This window comes from Mchenga conophoros, linkage group LG15 (genome assembly GCF_057382185.1).
Source record: "Mchenga conophoros isolate Kocher_MC1m ecotype Shallow Benthic linkage group LG15, M_conophoros_male_GT1.1, whole genome shotgun sequence".
In the NCBI taxonomy this organism is placed as follows: Eukaryota; Metazoa; Chordata; class Actinopteri; order Cichliformes; family Cichlidae; genus Mchenga; species Mchenga conophoros.
This window is the reverse complement of record NC_140540.1, coordinates 34,907,015-34,918,500: the sequence shown is the minus strand read 5'-3', so window position 1 is coordinate 34,918,500 and position 11,486 is coordinate 34,907,015. Positions and strand designations below refer to the sequence as shown.

At 39.5% G+C, this 11,486-nt stretch overlaps 1 protein-coding gene across 1 annotated transcript in view; it reads left to right on the top strand.

Moving 5' to 3' along the window:
• Nucleotides 1-3,148: 3,148 nt before the first annotated feature.
• The window catches only part of LOC146558750 (E3 ubiquitin-protein ligase rnf213-alpha-like), a 144,115-nt gene continuing 135,777 nt past the window's right edge, over nucleotides 3,149-11,486 (top strand). Inside the window, exons 1-5 of the mRNA XM_085245913.1 lie at nucleotides 3,149-3,248; nucleotides 3,489-3,607; nucleotides 3,959-4,320; nucleotides 4,418-4,561; nucleotides 4,761-4,954. Of these exons, the coding sequence (XP_085102039.1) occupies nucleotides 3,149-3,248; nucleotides 3,489-3,607; nucleotides 3,959-4,320; nucleotides 4,418-4,561; nucleotides 4,761-4,954 (919 nt within the window). The remainder of the gene's footprint in view (nucleotides 3,249-3,488; nucleotides 3,608-3,958; nucleotides 4,321-4,417; nucleotides 4,562-4,760; nucleotides 4,955-11,486) is intronic.

Below are 11,486 nucleotides of genomic sequence, written 5' to 3'. Positions count from 1 at the left end.
TAGCTGCTGTTTGCTGTGTGTGAGCAAATATAATAGATTTGCTCAGTAGGTAGGGTGGAAAAAGCCAAAGCAGTCAAACCTGTTACTTCAACTGTGACAGCTTAACTTTATAGAATCAGTCATTACCTTGGCTATACAGTGTTAACGATGTAAGGAGAAGAGCAAAAATGCTAGGTTATCCAATCATTATTCTTACAGGCTATAGTGCATTAGGTTATGTGCAAGATTCAAGTGTTGTTTCTGTAATATTAAAGGAGGTTAGCCATAGTCAAAGGTGTTTTTGTAGTTATATTTTATGATAATATAATTTATAATCTAACTTTACTCTTCCTAGTAAATTTGAGTGGGTCTCCAGTATATCTGGTAATGTGTTATAATTAACAGAGTAATATAAAATTACTTGAAATTAATCTTTTTGTTTGTTTGGGGGTTTTTTTTGTTTTGTTTTGTTTATTTTATTTACAGTGTTACTACACACATAACACAGGATAACCTAAATGATTTGGTAGAATTTTGCATAACATCAGAATATAACTATAAATAAAAACTAATTTGCAAATAATCTTTCTTTGGGAAAAGTCTGGAACAACTTTTGTGTACACAAAAGGGAAGTAAAAGTTTTAATGCAGACGTACCTGCTACTGTACTGTTTGTGAACCCAGTTATTTAGATAACATCAGCTGTTGACGAATCTGCTAGGTTTGCAAAGTGTTATTGTCGTCTGGTCACATTCTTTACAACAGGTTTCTTCAGGTTTCACTCCCTCTATAACAGCATTAGGGAACAGCCAGTACAAACACCACTTTTAACCATGACCTCAGTAATAAATGCACATTCTGTGGTATTCATTTCATTTCTGTAATCCCCTATATTTTCTGTATATAAGATTTAGATTGGTATTATATGGTTGGTTTATACACCTTTGTGTGTGTGTGTGTGTGTGTGTGTGTGTGTGTGTGTAGGTGTGTGTGTGTGTGTGCTTGCGTGCGTGCGCATATATATTGTGTCGTTTACATATTTTTGTATTTACATTTCTGTGCTTGAGAGACACCACCTACTGGAACAAAATTTCTTGTATGTGTTTGCGCATATACTTGGCCAATAAATGTGATTCTGTTTCTGATAAACACATAATAGAAAAACATATGTAGGATTTACTGAAATATTCTTCCACTGTTTTATGACACTACTTTATTAAAAGTGACAATCAGAAGCTGCTTTGATATCTGATTTTGATGTTTGGATTGTGTACTTAGAAACATTTCCATTTTCCAGCCTTGAAACATGAACACTTTTTCTATATTAGTTAATGAAATATCTTTGCAAAAAACAAACTGACAAGATTTCACTTTTGATTCTGTGTGATTATTTATTGCTTACTAAGGCATGGCAGAAAAAGAAAAAGAAACAAAAATTATTAATGTAAATGAAAGTAAATGTGTCATCCCTGTAAGCCATGTAACATAATTTATTAACAAACCAGCTGCACTTTCAAAGTTGTTGTTTTTGGGTTTTTTTGCCTGTCCCATTTGGTTCTTTAGCCGTCAGAATTGTTGTCTGAAGACCAACAAGGATACCCAATGGATTTACTTTGCCAAATGAATCATCACGGCCTTGCCGTATTGGTCCATTTGATTGACCATTGTTGTTATTATTTATTTTATTTTATGTTCAGTTGTTAAAGACGGGACAGACATGACTGAGGGATAGGAAAGGGAGAAAGAAAGATGAAGGAAAAGAAAAATAGAAGGGAAGAGGGACAGTGAGAAAGGGCACTTAAAAAGAGAAAGAAGAAAAAAAAATCTCCTGGATCACCTGTTGAGAGAAAAAGAAGAGAAAACAAGCAAAAAAAACAGAGCAACATACTAAACACAACACCATCACGTTAATCTAGCTAAGTGTAAACAACAGTAAATACTAAATATTGAATGTTGTTGTGTAGCAAGCAGGACCGACAATGTGCTTGGAAATAGCAGCCAATAGAGGTGTAGTTTATGTCTATGAACAGTGAACACCTGTGTGCACACCTGTGTGGATCAGCGCGCTTGTATTCAAATGGTTTCCACATGTAATGGTCTGCAAGAGGATGTAGAGAGCCATAGCCCCGTCCCCCAGGGCATGGAGGAGATCCAGGCCCCAGACATCCAAAGGCCCCAGAGTGCCACCGGAGGGGCATCCGTGCCACCCTCCTGTACACTTTCAAAGTTTTAATGTCATGTGGCTACATTGTTGTGTGTTATTTCTTCCAGCAACCTTTTTTACTGCTTTTGCAACAATCCAGGACAACAAAAGGTTGATTCTGTTCATCTGGACGTAGCATTCTCAGTGGGAGAAAGGTTTCATCACTCATCCAAGTGACTTCTTCAGGTTTCCCCAACCTTATAAACAGTACATTTGCCTAATGACTGGAACTAGTACCTAACAATGGGCCTAATCAAAGACCAATTGATCAATGGCCACTGAAAATGCTACATGCTGATGAACAAAATGAATGTTTTAGGATTTCCTTACTTGGATGATTGAGCATGCATCAAGACATCCAGGACCACACTTCTAACTGTGACCTCAGTTATATATAATAACATTTCCATAAAAGACTGAGCTTGATGAGCTTTAAAAAAGTTTTCTGAAAAAAAACCAACTCTTTTCACTGTACCCTACTTACGTAAGAAAGTGACAAAATCTGAAAATTTCCCCACACCGTTACTGTGTTTGAAAAGAGTTTGTAATGTAGCTTGTGAGGTCTGAAACTATTTGAAGTTAAGGGCAGCGGCCATTCTTGTTTTCTTAGGAGACGTGACAGTTCTTTTGCTCTTTAGCATTGACGTAAAGGCACAGATATACACACAAATACACAAAGACAAACAGACACACCTGTTAGTAGAGTAAATATGTTAAATATGAGAAATAACACTACAATCCTGTCTCCATTTTGTTCATTGGTAATAAGGTTAAATGAGGTTAAGTGTTTTGCATTCACCACTATTGTTGCCAAATGGTTAATGTTAAGCCACATTAGTTATTACACATTACAGGATTACTATAAATATAAGGCTGGACAATGGAAATTCATTTGGAAAAAAAAATTAATAAAGGCATTTTAATGTTATCTGTTATCTATAATGTTCTATTTTCAAACAGTCACATCATGTTTTGTCCTGATTGTGAAACCGAAGTGGAGAGGTCATTCAACTTTTGTCCTAAATGTGGCTTCAAGTTATCAGGTTTGACAGAAAAAAAGGATCAAGGTAGGTTTCCTAGCAACGCGCTTAAAATTTACTGATAGTCCTCAAAAGACAAGTATAGTCTTCTTCATGATCAGTAATATAATTTGTACTAAACAAAGACTGAAAATTCGGTCTGATTTACCGTAAAGGTGTAAATGGTTGTCCTGGTATTATACACATTTGTATGTTAAAAAAAAACCCTAAACATTAAAACAGTCGTATTCACTGTGATTATATATTTGTATAATAACTGTTAAACAGATGGTGCCACATCAGCACGTCAAATTTTGGCCACTGCTGAGGAGAAAAACAAAAAGGAGGATCAAGACCAGAATTCAAAAGGTGTTAAAGAAAACCAAGAAAGTGAAGGCAAATTACAGGTAAAAAGGCTAAGAAATACATTAATGTAAATAGGAAATGGAAACTTCATCTTGCTGATAATGAAAACATTTTGTCTGCTTGTTTTGCACCAAGATTATCAGGTGCAGTAAACACGCTTTTAAAAGTAGATCGACTGGTTTCTGCAGGCCAAGTACAGCTTGAACAATAACCTGTTTATCTTGTTCTGACAACTTGCTAACTTATCAGTTAAAGTTAGTTATGAATGTCTCAACTTTGTATTTACATGAGATAAAATATTATCAGCATTCGCAACAAAGCTTCTAGTTTCTCCCTTAAAAATGTAAGAATTTAAAGAGTATGTGTCGAGCTAACTATACAATTCTTTTCAGGAACAGTTGGCTTCTGATGAATCACAGCCACCCAGAGAGAGTGCTACACCATCAGATATCATTACAAGCCCAGCAACAGTGGAAAGCAGAACCACAGATATGCCCTTACAAGCTTTAGAGACTAGTCAGGAGAAAGACAGGCTAACTGCTGTGGCTGCTGAAAGTAACTCTCAGTCATATGATAAGGCAACATCTGAAACAAACCTGTCTGTTTCCACAACACCTGCCAATGGCAATTATTCAGCACAACAAATAGAGCATCCATTAAATGCTAGCAATGATGACAGCCCAGGTGTACATCAAATTCCAACTGACAAGCTGGCAAATATGCTGCCATCCACTGAAATTGAGATCCCAGAAATGTAAATAACACACAGAGAGAATGTAACTTCATGTATACAGCATTTTAACATTGAACTATTATAGTAGCATTCGTTGATATTTTTTCTTTTTTACCAGTTCATCAGTCCATGGACAAATTGATGTGTACTTCCATGCCATCATTGCTAAAAAGTCCCCGTTTGATCCAGAGAAAGATGATGTTGTTTTAAAATCAAAAGCATTGTTTCAAAGCCTGGAACATAATGCGGCAATGCAGCTCAGGTATGACTTACTGGTTTTCATGAGTCTTATGCATTTTACACTGCAAACTAAATAAATAACGAATTTGAATGAGATTACTTTTACTCATATTCCATTTTTTCAGTATAGACACTAAAATTAATTAATTAGCCTACTTTAAATTATGCATTTGTTAGTTCTCTGCATATCCCACTCCTAACAATAACTCTCTGCTCAACAGGCCTCTTGGGGACAACAGGTATCTTGTTGAAAGGCATATTAAGATTCCTATGGAAAGTGTTTTGGAGTGCATACCCTACAGATATGCAATTTTCAAAGACAACGAGCTCATCTATGAGACTATCTACCAGAAAGAGAAAAATGAGCGTATCAACAGATGCCTGAGAATCAGAAAGGAGCTTTTAACAAACAAAGGTATTGTAAATCACTTTATGTTTGCCAATGCTTATAGACTGGATTGCTGTATTTTAATAATCTAAAGAATATACTTAAAACCCTGTGTACAAACCCTTTGTGTTTAAGGGCCCACTTAAAACACAAAGGGGTGATCTAAAGGAAGCAGCTTTATTGCTGTGAAAACTACTCAAACACTACAAACACGAAAACAAAACCTGAAATATGAATTAAGAATGGAGAACTAAGAAACTAGAAGCTAGGGAAACCAGGAACATGAAGAAAAAACACACAGGAACATGGGATGACACGACAACAGGCAAAGGAAGAAAGAGGACTAACTACACAAAGGATAACAAGGGGATGGGAAAAAGGAGCGAAAAACAGCTGGAGCTAATAAGACATAATGAGACAGGGAAGAAAGCAAAACTGAATGCACTGAACACAATAACTATCACAATTATACAGGAAACATGAGACCCACACTAAGACATGGAATGACTGAACACATGCAAAAGAGAGGAGGAGACACACGACTGGAACACACATGAATTAGACACAACTTAACACACACAACAGATATGACAGACTACACAAGGAGGCACAAAAGGGAACAGACTAAATGAACATGAAACTCAGAACTAGAAATACAAGTGATTTAACTAGGAAGAACAAGGAAACTAAACAATACCAAATGAGAACATAGGAAACACAGAAACACTGGGTCATAGACCCAGTACCATGACATTCTGGGGCTGTCAGGGTCTGGAGTCGGATGACTCCGTGGTTAGGTTTTGCTCATTCTTTGTTTTGATTCTTTGTCATGGTTTTGGCTTTGTGTTTCTTTGTTTTGTCTCAGTGCCTCCCTTGTGTGACTTGTGTTGTGCGTTTGTGTCATTTCCTGTTTTATTTTGAAAGTCCTGTGTCCTACGTCCGTGTGACTAGTTTTGCTTCCCCTTGTCTAATTAATCCTAGCTGTGTCTCCCTCTTGTTTCCCATTCCCTCCTTACTCCTCTGAATATTTAAGCCCTGTGTTTTCCTTTGTGTGTAAATCATGTGTGTAAATCTCCCTGCGTTTCTCGTTTCCTAACATTAGAGTTTTCTTTTCCCAGTGTTTTTGTTTCTAGTTTAGTTTGTTTTTTGTGAGTTTATGTTTTAAACAATTTTCCAGCAATAAAGCTGCAACCTTAAGTTCATCTTTTGTGTCTGAGTTCTGCATTTGGGTCCACCTCCTTCCTGCTTACCACAGCTACATATGACAGGGAGAATATTTTAATCAGTTTTATAAATTGATTTAGTGCAGTATTTTCGGTCTCACATCTTGTCCTTTTCACTTGTTCCCATAGACAAAACAAAAGATAAAATAGTGATTTAAAATTACCTTTACAGTAACATTCTCAGGGTTTGGCACAAGCAGGACGCAAAGGCAGGCCTTTCTGAATGAAAGTCAGATGTGTTTATTTACAGCAAAAATCATGACAAAAGTGCCAATAGTGTTCTCTGCGTGTCAGTTCCCAATTCCTGTGCAGTGATTTTCCTCCGTGGTTTGTGGAGAATTTTCCTCCCTCCTCTGGTACATTAGTACCAGCTCCCTCCACATGTTTCTGCAATCCTACTGGAAACAAAAGAGACACTACAGTAAGTACATTCCCAAACAACCGGTTGACAGAAACACTTTCACCTCACGAGTAGGAGCATTGTGTTTATTTTACAACGATGCTAACCAACTGCTGCTCAGCTACTCTCTTAAGTAGTGCTCACTTGATGAAGCTGATCAGGTGAGTGCAATTACTCCAGGTGTGGCGGGCCCCCATGCGGGAAAATTCCCCAGGCCTGGTGTAGCAGCAAAATACAAACACGACAGCACACACACACCACTGTGTACACTGGGAAACAAGGGACCAGGAGCAGACAACAGCAAACAATGAACAATAGACAATCCCGCAAATATAACTTAACTTAGAATATCTTTTAAACCCCAAACACGGTTTAAAATCTAAACCCTGGGTCACAGACCCAGGGCCTGAAAAATATACACATTCTAGGTGAATCCCAGGATTTAAAAAAGGAAAAGAGAAACAGGCTTTATAGATCCCCTAAATAAAAAGCCATGCCTGTGTTAAGACATTTGAAAATGGACCCTGATCATTTTGTAGCCTAAATGCGATATTGTCTCTGTTGTTACAGGAGCCCTGACAGTGAAAAAACATTTCTAACGTTGTTTGCATTATAATACGTTTTCATATTTCAGTCCTAAAAAGTTTATATTTGAGTGTTTTAGTGTTGAAGTACATTAATTCCTCTGAGAAGGGTTACAAGGCAAGGCAAGGCAAGTTTATTTGTATAGCACAATTCAACAACAAGGTGATTCAAAGTGCTTTACAGAGACATTAGAAACAAAAACAAATAAAAAGCATGGCAAACAAAATGACTTCCTGTCCCATCTCAGCAAATATTAGTATTTTTTTTTATTTATTTATTTTTTTTTGCCTGTCCCGTTTGGCTCTTTTGCCATCAGAATTATTGTCTAAAGGCGAAGAAAGATGCCCAACGGATTTACTTTACCAAATTGACCATCCAAGCCTTGCCGTAATGGTCCATTTGATTCACCTTTTATTGTTTATTTTATTTTCACTTGCTGAATACGGGACAGACTGGGGGAAAGAAGGGGAGAAAGAAAGAGGGAAAGAGAAACAGCTGAGAAGAGGGATGGGGGAGAAGGGCAAAAAACAAAAACCAACAGAATAAGCAGAGAGAAAAAAAATGCATCTATCGATCACCTGGATCACCTGTTGAGAAAGAAAAAAGAAAACAAGCAGAAGAGAACAAGAGCAACAGAATAAACAACATCACAATGATATATGGGAATACGACAGTAAATACCAAATACCAAACATTACCGTGCAGCACGCAAGATCGACAGCACACAGCCAAAAAGGGCGTAGTTTGTGTGTGTGATCACCTGTGTGTACACCTGTGAGCATGGGCGTGCTTGTTTTTTTTTTAAAAGGTTCCTTCATATAATGATCTGCTAGAGGGTGTGGGGGGGCCACTGCCCCGTCCTCCAGGGCATGAAGCAGGTATAGAGGAGATCAAAACTCCAGACATCCGGAGGCCCTCAGAACACAAGAGACCAAGGAAGACCAACAGAGGGGCAGCCGTGCCACTATCCCAGAAAGAGCTGAGCTGAGGAGAGTCCCAGATGAGGGCTCACTCAGCAGCCGCGGAGCAGAAGCCAGGGGGGGTTGCAGTGACGCGCCCGTGAGCTCCGCCGGCAGCCAGCTGTGCCAGAGTGACCGAGCCCCAGGCCGAGAGGCCGGGGGCACCCCACCTCCGAAGTGGCCCGAGCGAGCCCCAGGCTCCAGGCCCCGATAAGCGGCCGCCAAGGAGTGAGCCGGTGTGTACCTGGACGCCCATCCCCGGACACAAAGAACCACCAACGCACCGATGTCTGAGGGAGTCCGCCACCGGCAGGGGAAGTGGTGGTTGGGGGAGATAGGCCTCCAAACCTTGGAGGGCCTGAGATGTCCCCAGAGAGGTGGCGTCTGATACCCAACCTGACATATGGACACAGACATACAGGCACACACAGATACAAACATCCATTCCCATCCTCATGCTCTCATATGCACTTACTCCACACTCAACCAACGTGGAGACAGACATAAAGAGACGCTGTACACACGATCACACTCCCCAAGCATACTCTAAGAACCGGGTCTAGGTACCTTTGCCCCTGGAGGGGGGAAACTGCACCCAGACCCAGGTGGTGTTACCCTTTTCCCTGCGGTGGGGAGAAGCAGACCGCCCCAACTCCACAGCAGCAGGGAGGCCCCACATTCCAGACCCCAGTCGGACGGCCAACTCCTCCTCCTAGCCCCCCCGCTCCAGCAGGCCGCAGAGAACGGGGATGAGAGAAGACTCCAAACCTCCCTCCACCCACTCATTGTAGTGTTGATGCATGTGTGTTCTAAGGTGCATTTAAAACCCAGGAGGGTGACATACCCCTACTCCAAGGCCCTACATGTGTGGGTGGTTGTGGTGGAGCAGGAAGAGGGAGGCAGCTGGAGATGGGGAAAACTGTCACATAATATTTGATATTAATGCTCTTAACTGTATTATTTTATTGTTTTTTTGTAAAGCACTTTGGTATGCCTAAGGCTTTTAATGTGCTCTATAAATAAAGGTTGTTGTTGTTGTTGTATAAGGAAACTGTCACATAAGAGCCAACAAAGCCCCTAATTGGCCATGACCGCTACCCCGGTTGAGCCCCCCAAGGAAGATGCCTCCGGGGAACCCCCCGACGCCCTAAGCCTGTCCCTACCCCCACACAATCACAACAGTGAAGGTGGGACCAAACTATGACCCCCCACCCCCACTAGGTGATGGAGCTGATCAAAGGAGCCCAGAGCAATTGATCGGATGTGGTGGCAGAGGCTGTATCAAGACTAATGTAATCTAATAGATAATTTCTATATTGGTTAGAATTAAGCTTATTTTTATTTTTCCAGTTCATGAGGACTGTTTTCTTGGCTATGCATAGGGCAGTGAAAACCATATGGGCTATATTCTTTTCTGTAGTGACATTATCTAAGCTGCCCAACAAACACACTAAAGGGGAAGTTGGAATGTTACATTTCAGACACTTTGATAAGTCTTCACATATCTCACGCCAAAACTTCTGAACTGGTGGACAGAACCAAAGAGCATGGATATAATTGTCCGGTGAATTGGTTTGGCAGTGTGAGCAGTTGTTGGTAGACGTAAAGCCCATCTTGAACATCCGATGACCTGTATAGTGCACTCTATGTAATATTTTGTATTGAATTAATTGAAGACTGGGATTTCTAATTAGATGAAAGGTTTTTAAGCAAATCTGAGACCAGAAGTTTAGGTCTAAGTTAACTGATAAATCCGCTTCCCATTTTGCAATAGGAAGTGATATTGATTCATCTGTTTTAGAAAGCATTCTGTATATTTTGGATAGTAATTTAGGGGTTTTAAGAGTAAGAAATTGAACCACACTTGGTGGTGTTTGAAGTTCAACTTGACCCGGTTTAAATTTCTTTTTTACTACTTTTCTTGTTGATCCCATATTGTGTAACTAGTCTGTCAAATGAAATCAATTCTGTTCCTTCTAGTATATGTTCTAAATATTTGATTCTTTTGCCACTCCAATCTGAAAAGTTTATCATATTATTGTTTTGTAATATGTCAGGGTTGTTCCAGATAGGTGTATGTTTGCATGGGATTAATGAAGACGCTGTCAATTTTAGAAACTCCCACCATGCTGTCAGAGAAGAGCTGATGTTGATGCTTTTAAAGCATTCATGTCGTTGGATGTTTGAGCTGATAAATGGTAGGTCTGAGATCTCTAGATTATTGCAAAGTGCTTGTCCTACATCTAGCTAAAGTTCATCTAAGAGGGTATGTTTTAGCCACCCTGAGATAAACTGAAGCCTGTTGGCTAAGAAGTAGTGCTGAAAGTTAGGTAGTTCTAATCCTCCTTTATCCTTGGTCTTTTGTAGTGTTTTTAAGCTTATACGTGGGGGTTTATTTTTCCAAAGGAATTTGGACATACATGAATCTAGAGATCTGAACCAATCTTGTGGCGGTTTAGTTGGGATCATTGAGAATAAATAATTTATTTTTGGTAAGACCATCATTTTTATAGCGGCAACCCTTCCCATGAGTGATATGGGTAGACATTTCCACCTAGCCAGATCGCCTTCTACCTTCTTTAAAAGTGGGATATGGTTTAATTTAGTTAGATCTGCAAGCTTGGGAGAAACATTAATATCTAAATATTTTATATTTCCCGATTGCAGTGGTGTAGAAGAGGAATTATGGAAGGAGCAATTAATCGGTAGGACTGTAGATTTTGACCAGTTAATTGAGTAATCTGATATTCTTGCAAAAGAGTTTATTAATTCAATCACCCCAGAGATATTGGTTTGTGAATTTTGGAGAAAGAGTAACAGATCATCCGCATAAAGGCTGATTTTATGTTCCACGTTATTGCATTTTATGCCTTTAATTACTGAATTCTGTCTAATTGCTGCTGCTAGTGGTTCAATAAAAATTGCAAACAGTGAAGGGGAGAGTGGGCATCCCTGCCTGGTGCCCTTCAAGAGACAGAAGCTGGAGGATGTCTGGTCATTTGTTCTGACACAAGCTGTTGGTGAATTATATAATATTTTTAACCAGTTTATGAAAGAGGATCCAAAACCAAATTTGTGTAAAGTTGCAAATAGAAATTTCCAGTTAACTCTGTCAAATGCTTTTTCTGCGTCTAAAGAGAATATTGTAGTTTCTAGGTTTTTACTGTATGAGTAGTCTATCAAATTAAGTAATCTACGTGTATTTGTTGATGAGTGCCTACCTTTTATGAAACCAGTTTGGTCAGGATGAATTAAGAGGGGGGTTATTAAGAGGGGGGCGATCGTGGCTCAAGAGTTGGGCGTTCGCCTTGTAATCGGAAAGTTGTCGGTTCGAGCCCCGGCTTGGACAGTCTCGGTCGTTGTGTCCTTGGGCAAGACACTTCACCCGTTGC